The sequence below is a fragment of the Podarcis cretensis genome, assembly GCF_951804945.1.
Source record: "Podarcis cretensis genome assembly, chromosome: 6".
NCBI lineage: Eukaryota > Metazoa > Chordata > Lepidosauria > Squamata > Lacertidae > Podarcis > Podarcis cretensis.
In genome coordinates this window covers 30439723-30455796 of record NC_137175.1, presented here as the reverse complement: position 1 = coordinate 30455796, position 16074 = coordinate 30439723, and the positions used below count along the sequence as shown (strand labels likewise).

Genomic DNA, 16074 nt, shown 5'->3' with positions numbered 1-16074 from the left:
TGAACTAAACAGTTTTATCAATTAACAACATCCTCACCCACCCATAAAACTGATGTTACATTTTCAAGTTTTGCCATAGCCAGGCTACCTAAATTCAGACCACGAACCTCAGAAAAACAAATGTACTGTATTTGGAAAAGCTTTGAGAATGGGATTGATGCAATATATTCAGAACAAAAGGCTAAACTGATAGTTAACAATGTGGTTACAAAAGAGTTTAAAATTGAAAAAGGAACACGACAAGGCTGCCCTATTTCCCCTCTGCTATTTATTTCGGTTCTGGAGGTGCTCTTGAATATGATTAGAGGGGACCGGTTGGTGGAAGGAATTCAGGTCGGAGCAAAACAATATAAACTTAAAGCTTTTGCAGATGACCTAGTTTTGACCTTGCAGGAGCCAGAATCTAGTACAAAAAGAGTATTACAATTGATTCAAGACTTTGGTCGGGTGGCGGGATTTAAATTAAACAAACAGAAAACCAAGGTATTGGGAAAAAATTTGACAGATACAGAGTCAGAACGGTTTCAGAGAGAGACAGAATTAAATGTGGTTAAAAAAGTAAAGTACCTAGGGGTAAACATAACAGCAAAAAATCTGAATCTATTTAAGGACAATTATGAAAAATGTTGGTCAGAAATTAAGAGAGACTTAGACAGTTGGACAAAATTGAAACTTTCTTTGTTAGGCCGAATTGCTGCTATCAAGATGAATGTATTGCCAAAAATGTTGTTTTTGTTCCAAACACTACAGATTGTGGACAAGACGGAGTGCTTCCGGAAGTGGCAGAGAGATATATCTAAGTTTGTCTGGCAGGGCAAAAAGCCCAGAATTAAGTTTAAGATACTAACTGATGCGAAAGAAAGAGGGGGCTTTGCCCTGCCAGACCTAAAGTTGTACTATGAGGCCGCAGCCTTCTGCTGGCTAAAAGACTGGCTACTTCTCGAAGACACTGACGTACTGGATCTGGAAGGTTTCAACAGTGCTTTTGGTTGGCATGCATACTTATGGTATGACAAGGTTAAGATCAATAAGGCCTTTAAGAACCATATTGTCAGAAAAGCAGTGTTCAATGTCTGGACAAAATATAAAGACTTATTGGAAAATAAAACTCCAAGGTGGCTATCACCTTTGGAAGCTAAGGCCCGAAAAAGACCCAATATGGAGGCCAAATGGCCAAAGTATGGGGAAATATTAGAAAAAGATGGAGACAATTGGAAATTGCAGAGTTTGGAGAAAATGAAGGATAAAGTGCGAGACTGGTTACACTACGCTCAGATTAAAGAAGTCTTTAAAAATGACAAAAAGTTAGGGTTCCAGGTGGAGAAATCGAAATTGGAAACAGAACTGTTAGAACCTAAGACCAAGGTACTTTCAAGAATGTATAACTTGCTGTTAAAATGGAACACACAAGATGAAATGGTTAAATCGGCTATGATAAAGTGGGCACAGGATATTGGGTATAACATTATGTTTGAGGACTGGGAAAGGTTGTGGACCACTGGGCTGAACTTCACTGCATGTAATGCTTTGAAGGAAAATGTAATGAAAATGATATATAGATGGTACATGACCCCAGTTAAACTTGCCAAAATATACCATTTGTCTGATAACAAATGCTGGAAATGTAAAGGAAATGAAGGAACATTCTTTCACCTCTGGTGGACGTGCCCTAGAGTGAAGGCCTTCTGGGAAATGATATATAATGAGTTGAAAAAGGTATTTAAGTATACTTTCCCCAAGAAACCAGAGGCCTTCCTCCTGGGTATTGTCGGCCAGAGGGTGATAAAGAAGGACAGAACTTTTTTCCTGTATGCAACAACGGCAGCAAGGATACTCATCGCTAAGCATTGGAAAACCCAAGATCTACCCACACTGGAAGAATGGCAGATGCAACTGATAGACTATATGGAATTGGCTGAGATGACCGGCAGAATCCGAGATCTGGGAGAGTAGAGAGCTGAAGAAGATTGGAAGAAATTTAAGATTTATTTACAAAAATACTGTAATTTGGTTGAATGTTAAGGAGGATGCTAGATCATAAATAATTGAGCACCACTAAATTAGGCGGAATTAGGACGATAAGTGAGATTGAGGAAAATATAAACCTTTTGGAGAATTATTAGATTATATTCAAATGAATGGGATACAAGAATCTAAACAAGATGATAAATTGCTGGCAAAATTTACAATGATGTAAGTGGGAGCGGGAGATGCGAGGGAGTCCAAAGAAGTTATGAAACTATGTTATGATATATGTTATACTGTTCATTATTTCTGTATTTGTATTTAAAAATCTTTATATATATATATATATATATATATATATATATATATATATATATATATATTATGTATTTGGAAAAGCTTCATGCCTGAGCCAGAGTCACCTGGCATTTCAAGTATAATCTTTAACAATGATGTTTTATTTCTGCTGCTGTTATCATTTATTACTTTTCAATACGGTGTATCCTCCAAAGAGCTGAGAGTTGCATTTTAGTCCCACAACAACCCCATGAAGTAGGTTAGGCAAGAGAAACTGACTTGCTCAAGGTCACTTAATATCAGCCCACATCCAAACCCACCATTCAAGCAAGTCACTATTAGAGGCTCCTAAAAGGTTCAACCTGTGGGCTCGGGCGGCTCAAGATATCAGCTGCTTGAGGCGAAGGACGAGATGGCACCTTTCTCCAAGACCACAAACTGGTGGTTGAATCTTACTACAATACTGGTGAACTGGACAGCGTCTTCCCCAGCACATGGCTCTCATAACTATGGCTCTCCCCTCCCTGCACCTGCCTCTCTCTCCCTCATGGTAGGGCCGGCCCTGTATGGGGCATCTCCTAATGCTTTGGCGGAGGACAGGACTACATCTCCCAGCCTTCAACTGAGCAGAGAGAGTTAAAAACAAAAAAAAACCCAGGCTCGTGCGAGCGCTCCTCGCGCGTCGCCAAGTGACGTCACCCCCCTCAGAGAACGAGAGGAAATCCTCTGAGTGAAAAAACTACGGCAACCGGCAGCCCTTGCGTGTTATTTACATACTCGCGGCCTCTTGAGTAGCGAGGGCTGGGGAAGAAGGCTGTGGGCGGAGCCGCCGTTGCCGTGGCGCCCGGAGTGACGTGAGAGAGGGATCTCGGGCGGTCCTACCGGGAGGCCGTGAGTCAGTCAAGGGGCAGCCGAGGCTGACGTGCCGGCGGGGGCTTTGCGTGTGTGGCATCTGTGTGTCAGTCAGGGAGTGGTCACCGTGAGGGCTCGGGCCTGTGAGAGGCCCTACAGCCGCCGCCGCCGCCGCTGGTGCTGGTGGAGGGGCCTCTCCGGTCGGGAGGAAGGCGGAGGTGGTGTCTCTTTCCTGGCGTTTTGCCTCAGCACCTCAGCCCCGGCGGTCTTGGGCCGGCCCCGCTTCCCTCCCTCACGGTTGCTCCTATCGCACCCGGGAGGTCGCGGGGTGCCGCCGTTTCTCGGCTGCCGCTTTCTCCGCCTGCGGCCCAGCCATGTCGGGGCTGCTGGGCAAGCTGTTCGGGACGGGGGGGAAGGGCGGCGGCAAGGGGCCTTCCCCCCAGGAGGCCATCCAGCGGCTTCGCGACACGGAGGAGATGCTGAGCAAGAAGCAGGAGTTCCTGGAGAAGAAGATCGAGCAGGAGCTGGGGGCGGCCCGCAAACACGGCACCAAGAACAAGCGCGGTGAGCGGGCGCCGGTGGGCGCGGGGAGGGAGAGGTGGCTTCTCTCCTCGGGTGGGACTTCTTTTCAAAGTTCCCTTTATTTATATGCTGATTTCCCACCCACACAGTGAACTGCGCCCAAAGCGCCTCGTAATAACCGCTAGCGGAGTCGCTGTCAAAATACGTAACATCTTCGGGGAAGGGGAAGCAACTTTACAGATTGCATCCAAGTAAGGCAAAATAAGATAGGTAGATATAAATCCGTAAATAAAAGACTTTCAGTATTATAGTTACTCCGCTTGATGCTTAACAAGCAGAGCACAAAATCAAAGCTTGCAGACCTAAATAAATAAAGATGACCAACGGGACCAGGGCTGGACATACTCCAAGGGACCACAGCAGCCTAAAATCTACCTGTGGCAAGAGGGGTGTAGAGACAGAAAGGTGCTTGGACCTTTCTAAAGGAAAGGATGGTGCTGGGGTCAGTTAGAGCAAAGTAAAAACACAGCCTAATAGGTAGGAAGAGCTTGCTTCACAATGTTGTGTATGTTTACTTAGAGATAAGACACCTTGCAATCTGTAGATTTTTAAAAGGTAAAGGTAAAGGTACCCCTGCCCGTACGGGCCAGTCTTGACAGACTCTGGGGTTGTGCGCCCATCTCACTTAAGAGGCCAGGGGCCAGCGCTGTCCGGAGACACTTCCGGGTCACGTGGCCAGCGTGACATCGCTGCTCTGGCCAGAGCCAGAGCCAGAGCCAGAGCCGCACACGGAAACGCCGTTTACCTTCCCGCTGGTAAGTGGTCCCTATTTATCTACTTGCACCCGGAGGTGCTTTCGAACTGCTAGGTTGGCAGGCGCTGGGACCGAGCAGCGGGAGCGCACCCCGCCGCAGGGATTCGAACCGCCGACCTTTCGATCGGCAAGCCCTAGGCGCTGAGGCTTTAACCCACAGCGCCACCTGCGTCCCATGTAGATTTTTACTTTCACTTAAATGTGCCTAAGATTGCGGTATTAGTGGCATTTTTGCCTTAAAAGCCTCCAGGGTAATGTTCAGCCTACTAAGAACACAAAATAGATAAACTAAACATGCAGCAACTATCAATGAAATGGCACACAAGACAGGAGCAAAACACATTTCCATTATTGGGGTGGCCTGCTTGGTCTCACCAGATCATTGTTATAAGGCTACAGTTCCATAATTAAAAGTACCCAGCCCAGAGCTCTTCCTCCATTCCTATTTTTGTGGGCCTCTTGTGAGTTTGGCATGCAGATAAGTTTTGCAGGCTTTTCTCTACACTGATTTAAGCACAAAAGAGACTTCAGATGTTGAGGGGGGGAAGTAAAGGGGGCTGTTGTGTGAACTACACTGGAGGCGTACAAGTTTATTCAATATAGTGAAATTAATGGCATCTGGTTTTCAGAATGGGAACATTATTGTAGTATATCTGAAAAATATGGTGTGCTTTATGTTTCCATGCGCCCATCTCCTATAGCAGGCATGTCAAACAGGTTGATTGCGATCTACTGGTCAATTGCGGGGTGGCCCTGGTTGAAATGCAGAAAGCATTATCTCTAGATTGTTCGTGAAGTTTTACATGGAATTTCATTGAGGTCATTCTGCAATATGTAGCTCTGGGATTGTAACCAGTGTAAGATATCTATGGAAGCCGCCCAGAGTGGCTGGGAAAACCCAGTCAGATGGGCAGGGTACAAATAATAAATTATTATTATTATTATCCTGTTCGATCTTGGGACAACTTAGGTCCACCCTCCAATGACAATGTAGATCACTGCCAGTTTTTTATACTGTGAGTAGATCAGTGTCTTGGGACTTCAGTGTGCCTGTCCTACAGTAAAAGTCTCTTTCATTTTTCTCAGGCCATTAATAGCATTTGCATCTTGAACTCTCCTGGTTTGGGGCCTAAGGTAAAGGTAAAGGTACCCCTGCCCGTACGGGCCAGTCTTGACAGACTCTGGGGTTGTGCGCCCATCTCACTTAAGAGGCCAGGGGCCAGCGCTGTCCGGAGACACTTCCGGGTCACGTGCCAGCGTGACATCGCTGCTCTGGCCAGAGCCAGAGCCAGAGCCGCACACGGAAACGCCGTTTACCTTCCCGCTGGTAAGCGGTCCCTATTTATCTACTTGCACCCGGAGGTGCTTTCGAACTGCTAGGTTGGCAGGCGCTGGGACCGAGCAGCGGGAGCGCACCCCGCCGCAGGGATTCGAACCGCCGACCTTTCGATCGGCAAGCCCTAGGCGCTGAGGCTTTAACCCACAGCGCCACCTGCGTCCCGGGTTTGGGGCCTATATACACATAAAAGTGTAAGGTAGCAGATGCCTTGTTTCTATAGTTTGGACTTAATTCTTGATGCCAGCAATTTGCTGTACATCTATCCTGGTCTTACTCTTTTCCCATCCCTCTTTGAATTTTGCTCTTCTAGTTCTGCTGTAGCATTCAGATCTTGGGTTAGTTTGAGTGGGATTCTGCGAGGGAGTACCTTAGGGTTAGCCTCTAGATACAGCATCTTTTCTATGTCCCTGCTCAGTTTTGGATGCAGTTTTGGCTGCATCCAGACCTGTGCAGGGCAGGGAGGCAGCTGGGTACACTTGCCCCAGGCCTCAGAGGACTAAGTTGGCTGGGGTGTGGGGTGTGCTAGGGGCCTGTCAGACTTATGCTGTCATGTCAAGAACAGGACTTCTCCCTCAGGCCTCAAACAAGCTCTGCATGGGCCTGGCTGCATCCATTTGAAGCCTAGACCTAGGTAGGAACCTGCACTTTGTGCAGGGTGATCTGTAATCTTTAAACTAGCACCAACATTGTATTTCCTCATTGAGGCTTCCTCGCTGAGGCTAAGTTCTAAGCTAATCTCTTGTCAGGGTCAGTATTCCTTATTTCTTAGCTGAACCTGAGGCACATGGAAAAGATATTAAACAAGAGGCTGTTTATCTTATCTCATTTATGAAGCTGCAGTATATGTTCCATGTTATGTTGCTCAGGACTATTTTCCTTTAATTGACACTGTCTCATTCTTATCATGGATTTGCGATTTAGTGTTCTGTACATGCTTATGGTATTTAGAAGCAACAGGGTCTCCTTACATTAATACTGGAACTTTTTATCTCCACAGCAGAATGTTTCTGTGTATACAATTTATGTACATTCTTTACCATTTATTTCTGTTGTCAGCTTTTATAACCATGACTTGTAAAAAATGCCAAAATAAAGGGAGAAAGCTATAGGCTTCTTTAATTCATCATCTGGCTAGTTGGAAAAGCTTAGTTTGCTGATCTGGCAAATGCTTCATTTACAAAAGAATGCTGCACTTTATGCTGTAATGCAATTTATTGACAGCTGATGTGGTGTTGTGGTGAGGAGATTGAGCTGCAAATCAAGATGTCCCCTGTTTGACTCTTACTGTTCATTAGGTAGCCGTAGAATGATGCTGGTCTGCTTTGCAGGATGGTTGTAAAGATCACAACAAAATAATTTCTGAATAGGAATATTTCATTAAAGTACCACACTAGTCAGTGTGGGAGAAGATACTTGCTTCTTGCTTACTTGTGACAGTAGTTCTTACTACCTTGAGACTAGACTGAGGGCTAGCTTGGGCATGTTGAAGGTCTGAGATCAGAATCTCCTATATGCTTGTAAACCTCAAAACAGCTATGGGGAAGGAACACTAGGAAAGGTGTTTAAAATGAGCAAGCAAGCAAACAAACAAACAAAAATCTCATGCTATTTCCCTGATCTAAATCATCCCCTAAGCTTCAGGAGGAAAATGTCAGGCACAGATGTACATTTCAGCAATGTCTTGTCATTATTCTTAAAATTAAAGTGTTACTGCATCCATTCATGTTGATTAGCGTGCATAGAATTAGAGAAAAATTCCTATGGTTGTCCCCCCAAACTTGCCAGTTTTAGCAGAAGTCATGGTGTGTGTATGTACAATACTACATTGTGTGTTGCAAGTGCCTACCATTATGAAAGTTGAGCAGTAGAGCTCCACTATACTGTATCTGCTAATAGTCAAAAAGACATTTGCAGTGAGGTCAAGGAAGTTAAAATTTGAAAAACCTATTCCCTGATGTATACAACTCTCAAACTCTCGATAAGTAAGGACTTTCCCTTCATGTGAAGAAAGCTGCAGCAGATTGAGCAGACGAGACCAATAGTGTGTCCAACAGTCAAGATGGCATTTACTGCACATGCTGTAGAGGAAAGTGAGGGGCAGATGGAGCTCATCAACCTGGGAAGGTAGCCCATCTAAGAGAAGGAAATCTCTGGTCCTAAACCTCCACTGCCTTGTGGGACATCTTCGGAGAAGAAAAGGCTAAGGAGCAAACCCTACACAAATCCAGAGTGGAGTCCCTAAGGTGGTGGGATGGCACCTTATACGCCGCCTTCCGGTCAGCTACTCCTGCAGCCAAGTTGATGCCAAATGTATTGCTCTGCTTTTCTTTGGGCCACATCAGCAAGGCAGAGAGGAGGATCTTGTCATCTGGGCAGCCCAGGACCTCCATACATACGGCCCAGGCTTGTTCCCCGGGGAGGTTACTTTGGTGCTTGGCTTGACTTCACCCCCAGAGGTGCAGTCCACTGTTTCTTGAGACAGATGGATGCCAGCAACAACTCTATTCTGAAGATTCTTAAAATACTATAAAGATGCATTTTTAGAGAGGATGATACAAAAAACATAGTTGAAACTGTAAGCTGGTCTTCTGTTATGGTCACCAGTTGATTATAAATCTTGGTACAAGTGCATTTAAAACTTCATTTCAGTCCTTTGCACAGAAATGACAATAGCAAGAAAGAATCTGTTGAGTAGCAACGTAGCACATTTGAAACCTGTCTGCGTCCCATCAAAATGAATGGAATTGCACTAAAGTTGTCGGTATCCCAATTTCCACTTCAGATTGCTGTTTACGTTGAGTTCAGTCTTAAGAGTTCCACAAGAATCTGCATGCAGTTCTTAATGAGTGAAGTTTAGTGCTTCTGATGATGTGAGTTAGTGATTCAAGTTTATTGAGTGCTAAAATGAATTTTTTGCTATAAAGGAGAATTGCTATTCCTTAATTTGCAAGTCTCTTTTAAGAGGCATACTAGATTAGGGTCATCTCTGGTGTAACATACAGTGTAAATAATGGAGCATAACTTCATATGACTGGGATGTTGAGGCTTCTGTTTTCCCTGCTTACTGAAATGTTCAGATTCATAATATTGCAAAGAAGATGCTAAATTTTATTATCATCTCTTGAAGAAGTTATCTTTTTACCTCTGGATAGGTAATGCTCTGGTAATAAATACAATTAATTTTTAGCTTAGTTGGAATTTATAACAAGAACAATTTTGCTGTACATGCTTTGGAAATGATTTGTAAAAAAATTCAGTGCCTGAAAACTTCATTGTAACAGAACACTGTAGTTATTCTCACAATTACCTGATTCCGATGGTCAAAATGACTTACTGCCACCTGACACTTAAATGCCCAGAAACAACACTCTGCCCAGGCGGTATATGAACAGATCTATTTCAGTGTTGCCCTGCGTCATATGTTAATTTAACTTGTGTTGTTGCTGAAAATAGGTAAAGTTGCATACAGTTAGGCAACAAACTGGACTGCTGTCTGTAGAATAGCATCATAGGATTCTTTGAAAAGATGGTTTTTAGAAGATAATGTAACTCATCCTGGCAGAAACAGTGCAGTGGCTCTACCATAACACTTCACCTACAGTTTGAATGTTTTACAGTGGAAAGCAGCTCAAATTCCAGCATTCACAGAGGGCAGCCAGATGAGGGAAACTTCTAAATGTTGTCTTTGTTTACTTCTTGAAAAGGTTTTACAAACTGCAGGTGGCTGGAGCTATATTCCTGCTCAGTATAATTCCTGTTTAAGGTTTTAAACGATAAATTCATTTAATTAGGAACTTTCAGTGGGCAGTGGATAATGGTAACTGTTGCATCTTAATTTTAATGGTATAATGAAATTTCCTTTGCTATAGATGTTTAGCTTATAAAATTAAAAATGGACACCTGATTGCATACCATTTAATGTGAATAGTTTTGTATAGCCATTTTACTTTTGTAACTGGCTATAATTCTGCTTGAGTACCAATTACTACATCAGTTCTAACTGCCCCAAACTGATCCGCTTCCATGTGTACCAGGCAGCCTAGTTTCTTGTATCTTGTTCAGTATTCCTGTTTGCATTTTCCAGTTCTCCACTACGATAACATGCTAGAGTGAACTAGAAAATCTACACCTATGCAGAGGATTGCCTCCTTTTTTATATATAAGATTTTATTAAAGGTTTTTCATAATACAATACAATAAAAGAAACTAATCTAAATAAAAACAAAAAAAGAGAAAACATAGTCATACGCCTTGCTTGATTACCATATTTTCCGGCGTATAAGACGACTGGGCGTATAAGACGACCCCCAACTTTTCCAGTTAAAATATAGAGTTTGAGATATACTCACCGTATAAGACTATCCCTCTTCCAATGCACACCAAATAAAAATTAGAAAGATCAGTCCCCAGTCTGGCTCGGAAATCCACTCCACTTCCTGGGTGGGTGTGTGGCGTGGCCGGGTCCATTTAAACAGAGGAGCGAGCTGGAGGGCTTCCTCTTTGGCTCGCTTCCTCAGTCGCTAGGACGTCGCTGAACTTCGCTCGGTTATTGCTTTTGTTGGACCTGCTGAAGCATTTTGGGGGATTTTTTACTGCTTTTGTTGAGCCGCTCTCGTGGAATTTGCTTGGGACGTGGAACAGCTGACAGGCACTGTTTCAACCCAGGGTGGCTGGAAAAAAGCCTTTGTCGGACGCCCCGATCAATTGGCAGTGGGTGAGTCCATAGCTGTGTGTGGGGAGCAGGGCATTTGAGGGGAGTGCTGCCTCAATTGCCGCTCTCGCTTTACAACTTTGCCGCCCTCGTGGCAAAAAAGCTTCCGGGTTTCTCTGTTCCCAGCCACCTGCCCCTCTTAGCTTCCCCTGCCCGAACTGCTCCCTTCGTTGTTGCCCTCGCAGCATCATAATCGGCTCCCCCCCCCCCCGCCGTTTCCTACTTTTGCTTACTCCTTCGGCTGTGCCACGCTCTGCTGCACTTAATGCTGTTGTTGGTTCCCTGCCTTTGTTGTGAGCATTTCCTTTTCTTTTACTGCGGGAGCTGCTTGGGTGAGGCAGCGGCCACCTGTCTAGTTGTTGGGGCAACACAAGGCTGCCATTTTGGACCACATGGTCTACTACCAGGAGTGGTTAGGGTAGTTCTGTTGCTGGTGATTGGGGAGGCTTCTGGGGCCAATTTCCAAGTGTATTTCTGCTTCTTCTAGAGAGCTTGGTGTCCTCCGATTTAATTTGCTGTCGTTTTGTTCTTTGGTGGGGAGCTGCTGCTGTAGCCGGTGTGTAAGACGAGCCCTGACTTTTGAGAAGATTTTCCTGGGTTAAAAAGTAGTCTTATATGCCAGAAAATACAGTACTTGAACACGCTCATCTCCTTTCATAGCAACCTCTGAAGAAGTGCAGGCATGTAGGGGGGTGGTGTGAAATTTCCAATGCTGACAAAAAAAATGGAAGTGCCCCCGCCAAGCTGAGTTTTAATTGACACCAAGAAATGGGAGATCCTCATTGCCTCACTTTTTCCTTGAGGAGAAGGTGCCCTAGGGATGGTTCTCCTGCAGCTACTTATGCCTGCCCTGTACCAAATGTCCTTGCTTGCTTAGAGTGTTCTCTTCTCTTTCCTGCCCCCAAAGTATCTTAGATGGTGGTCATATAAAGTGTTTCCATTTCTTACATAGTGACTAAGACAAAACATCCAGATTTTATGCGTTTCTTGTGTTCATTTTACTTGACATTCTTTTGTAGTTTAAATAATTCTTTGAGCCTTCTCTCATTACCTGCTAGTCTACCATATTAGAAAGATTGAATGAAGGTTTATTTGTCAACAAGCCTGCCATGCCTTGTGTGCTAAGCATCTAAGCTTCTAGTACTTGGCTGTTGGCTGTAGATCCTGCAGTTTGATACTGAGTAGACAAACAACTCAGCAACAAAATTGATTTGCTTAGAGAAAGACACCTCTTGGTAACAAAAGTTAATAAAACTGGGAACACAAAAGATGCGAGAGGCATAATTGGTAGCATAAATTTTAAGTGGTTTTATGTTCTGAACATCATGCTTGTAGAAACAGTTTTAGATGCACATTGTATATCAATCATCATTTGTCTTGTTTTTGACCAGCTGCACTGCAAGCCCTAAAACGAAAGAAGAGGTATGAGAAGCAGCTTGCACAAATCGATGGCACATTATCAACAATCGAATTCCAGAGGGAAGCCCTGGAAAATGCCAACACCAACACTGAAGTGCTCAAGAATATGGGATTTGCTGCCAAAGCAATGAAAGCTGCTCATGACAACATGTAAGATGCTCTTCATCATGGTTCATTGGATGGGCCAACTTTTCATTGAGTGCAGTACAAAGGGACACATTCACTCTTTGCCCATATTCCCTCTTTTTTGGATAGTTCTGGACAGTTATAAACCAGTCTGCACACAGTAACTCAAATTCTACATTGTGCAACAGGACTTGTTTCTATAAAAGTATGCACAGACGTATAAGCTTTCAAGTAACTGATTATGCTCTTTACATGTAGACATGCTTTATCTGTAAGCAGCATATAGTTTGAAAAGCATGTGGCTTTCATGGTTAAAGTCTTTGGATTTTACTTCCAGAGTATGCAGCTGAATAGATGCAAACAAGTTATAATTATTAGAGCAACCAGTTATTACTGTTACAATTTTTATTTAAATTAGTCTGAATTCTTGCTCAGGAAATAATGATTTCAAAGGAAGAAGTGTGTTTTAAATCAGCATTATTGTTTTCTTGATGATTTGAATCAGTTTGCCCTGGTGGTTAGCTGAATATTTCCTTTAAGCTATTGAGACTTGTAATGATCTCCAAGACTAAACAGGTGAATGGTTCAAATAACTTAAATCCTTTTCCTACAGGGATATTGACAAAGTAGATGAACTAATGCAAGACATTGCAGAACAGCAGGAGTTAGCAGAAGAAATTTCAACAGCTATCTCCAAGCCTGTGGGAATCGGTGAAGAATTTGATGAGGTAAGTACCAAACAGTTTAAGACAAGTATGACGTTTGTACACATACAAACTTAAGGATTTCAAAACATACTTCTTGTGACTCAAAATATTATGTAATGAGAACAAACTCATGATTTTTCCATCTTAAATAACAACAGAAATGTGAGTTTAGTACTCTGGCTTGCTCTTAGGAACAACAGAATAATTTGGATATGTAAATGTTTTGAGACACCTAGAATTCCCAGTTGTGTTGAGTTGGACACGAAGGTTTCTTACAATTATATGATGTTACAAAATTGGCCACAGTGATTTCTGGTGCTAGCACCTCTAACTGCAGCGTCTCTCTCCTTCAATAATAGGATGAACTGATGGCTGAACTAGAGGAACTTGAACAGGAAGAATTGGATAAAAACTTGCTGGAGATCAGTGGTCCTGAAACAGTTCCACTTCCCAATGTGCCCTCAATATCTATACCTTCAAAACCAGGTGAGTGCCTTGCAATTGCTAAAGACAGGAGCATCTTATAACAAGTGAATTTGTCAAAAAAGCATTGTAATATGCCATTCTTGTGATTTTATTTCTCAACTACTGTGCAAAATTTACACACACTAATCTGTTTCACAGAAGGAAAGCCAGTTAAGTTCCCTAGTTATCTTTATCTACAGATCTAAAGTCATGGTTCTCAAAGCTGGGGAGGGGGGGGGGCTTCCTCAGGGTCTATCTCTGACACCTTAAACCCCATAAGCAGTTTTCTGATCACCTATTCCAACTAATCAATGGTTTCCAGGTTGGAATATTTCATTTGCTTTTATTCCCCCAGGGATGAGAACAATTGTCTCTCGAACAAAAGGAACTTGGGTGACAAAATTCTTCCCCCATACCTTTAGTTTGAGAATTACTGTCTTGGGTATGAGAATAAATGGATGTGGTTCTGGTTAAAATCCCTTGCCCATAGTGTTGTAGCATTGCACAGTTCTGATGGCAGCATGCAGATATTGCCCATGTGTGGACAACACAGCAAGGAACTTTTTAAACATGCCCTCCATTTTTCCATATAACCTGGCGTACTACCCCAGGAAAGCAAGCACCACTTTAAAACACTGCCTGCCATTTGGCTACTAAGCCATATTTAAGGGGCTTCTATTGACATAATCCCTAGAGAACTCGGGCTTGGATACCTGAAAGCATCCCTTTTAGGCTCCCATCTAGGCCTCTCCATTTCTTGAGATCCTTGGAAGAGGCTGTCACTGGTTGTGCTACTGTCACAGATGTACATTATGCAGCAATCTGGGAGAGGGTCTTTGGTGGCACCTGCCTTGTAGAGCTTCCTCTTTTCTGAAATAAGGCAAGCAACTCTTGAATTTTCAGAACATGCTTAGTACTTATTCACTCAGGTATTTGTTGGTTGCTAAAATAATTTCTTGGGGGGGGGTGTATTTGTGTGACATAATTTTGTTGTGATTTTAAATATTTGATGATGTTAGTTTTTATTTTATTTTATTTTATTTTTATTTATTATTATGTTTACATTCCAGGAACTGCTCTTGTATTGGCCAGATGAAGAGTGGGTGTAAAGATACCTAAAATAAAATAAATACATTGAGCAACTGCATACACTCACAACGCTGTGCTTAATCTTGTGGTGTTGTGTCTTTTTCTAGCTAAGAAGAAAGAAGAAGAAGAGGATGATGACATGAAAGAGCTAGAAGCCTGGGCTGAAAACATATAACTACACCAGCTGCCCAGCTGGAGAAACAATTGAGACTCTGCTCACCTGTTCCTACAGGTGCATGTATGGGTGGGAGACATCATTAAGCGCAACGCCTTTATTTCTTTAATCCCATAGCTGTGGGAATTGCATTCTGCATAGCATGGTCTGAGCAAGGGAAACAAAGTTTCCAAAGAAAGTTGCCTGCAGTTTAGGGTGTTGACTTACTTTAAATAATAAACCTTATTGGCAAAATTCCAACATTCAGCTTCTGGACTATGCTAATGCCACTGCTGGATCACCATCTTTCAGAGTTCTGACCATGCTGAATCTGACTCGGGATACGAAGCCTGTAACTTAATTTGATGGAAACGCTTTTAGAAGTCTTGTAAAGTATTTCAGAAGGAAAAGTCATAAGCCGTTATTGGCTTATTATGCTTAGATGTACAAATGCATCACTTAGGCTTTTAGTTCTTTAAAGTCTCTATTTATATCCATTGGTGGCATTGACACTCCTCTCTCCGCATTACACTCACTTGGTCGCTGTTCCCAGTTGGATTTGGTGAGGTGGATTTGGAATGTTGAAGTAATTCTATGATGGAAGTAGGTGAAATTGACACTAGCTGTACATTTTCTACATAGCACCTGGAATGTTGATTGCTATCTGTGATATCCAATTCCCATTCAGACACAAACATACATTTATTTTAAATAAGGATCTATGGTTTGCACTGTATTAAATACCTTGATTGATTTTCGTACCTGCCTGATGTCTTCACTATGCATGTATGTAACGGAAACTTGGAGAACCTTGTTGGGATTTTCCCCACCCCATTTTGTACATCGGTATTCTCTGGTACTTTGGTCTTCCTTCGAGGCAGAAGTGTAGATATCCAAGTATGTGCCACTTTGGTTCTTAAGTTGAATATTCAGAATAGTATATGCTAGAAATACTAATACATTCTCCCCTCCCCCCAAATGAACAGAATTTGAATAGTGCTAAGCAGTGCCTGTTTTTGAAAGCTTACTGCTGTGTCAGCCCATCTGATGTTGAATCCATTTGCCACATGGTGTTCATTAATTTGCTACAAACAACAACTCTGTGCCAGAGCCAGAAGCATTGCCTTGGTTAATAATAGAAGGTCCTTTGCTCTTCATTCTGCATAAGTACATCATATGTTTTTCAGCATTCAACCTTTCAGCATTCTATATGGAACTCTGCCGTCAAGTATTTGTAGAAAAGGAAGAAAACAGACAACCGCTACTGAAAATACACAACATCCCACAGTAACTATCTTAGTACTGGTTTTGGAAAGGCTTAGTCCAAATGCTGGCTGAGGCAGCTGTCTTGGCAGTTTCTCTGCTCCATAATATGGTAGAAATCTCATTTGAAAATTTCCCTGGGGTATAGCTGAAGATTATAGTCTGATATGCATTATGGTTGCTGCTGTTTTCAGCATACCCTTGTTTCCTATTAATGGTGTCCTTGTGTTTCCTATATTCGTGGATGTTCTGCTCCTCAGGATTGTGTGCCCATTTTCTCAAGAATGGTAAATTATGCAATTGTAATTAATGTTCTCATGCGTTCCCCTGCCCCCATGCACCATAGGGGAT

The 16074-nt window shown here is 42.8% G+C and overlaps 1 protein-coding gene across 1 annotated transcript; it reads left to right on the top strand.

Moving 5' to 3' along the window:
* Positions 1-3067: 3067 nt before the first annotated feature.
* Positions 3068-15221, top strand: CHMP4B (charged multivesicular body protein 4B). Its single transcript, XM_079982473.1, has 5 exons — positions 3068-3678; positions 11892-12069; positions 12659-12773; positions 13112-13238; positions 14414-15221. The coding sequence occupies exons 1-5, from the start codon at positions 3489-3491 to the stop codon at positions 14479-14481; spliced, it is 678 nt and encodes a 225-aa protein (XP_079838599.1). The 5' UTR covers positions 3068-3488; the 3' UTR covers positions 14482-15221.
* Positions 15222-16074: the final 853 nt, after the last annotated feature.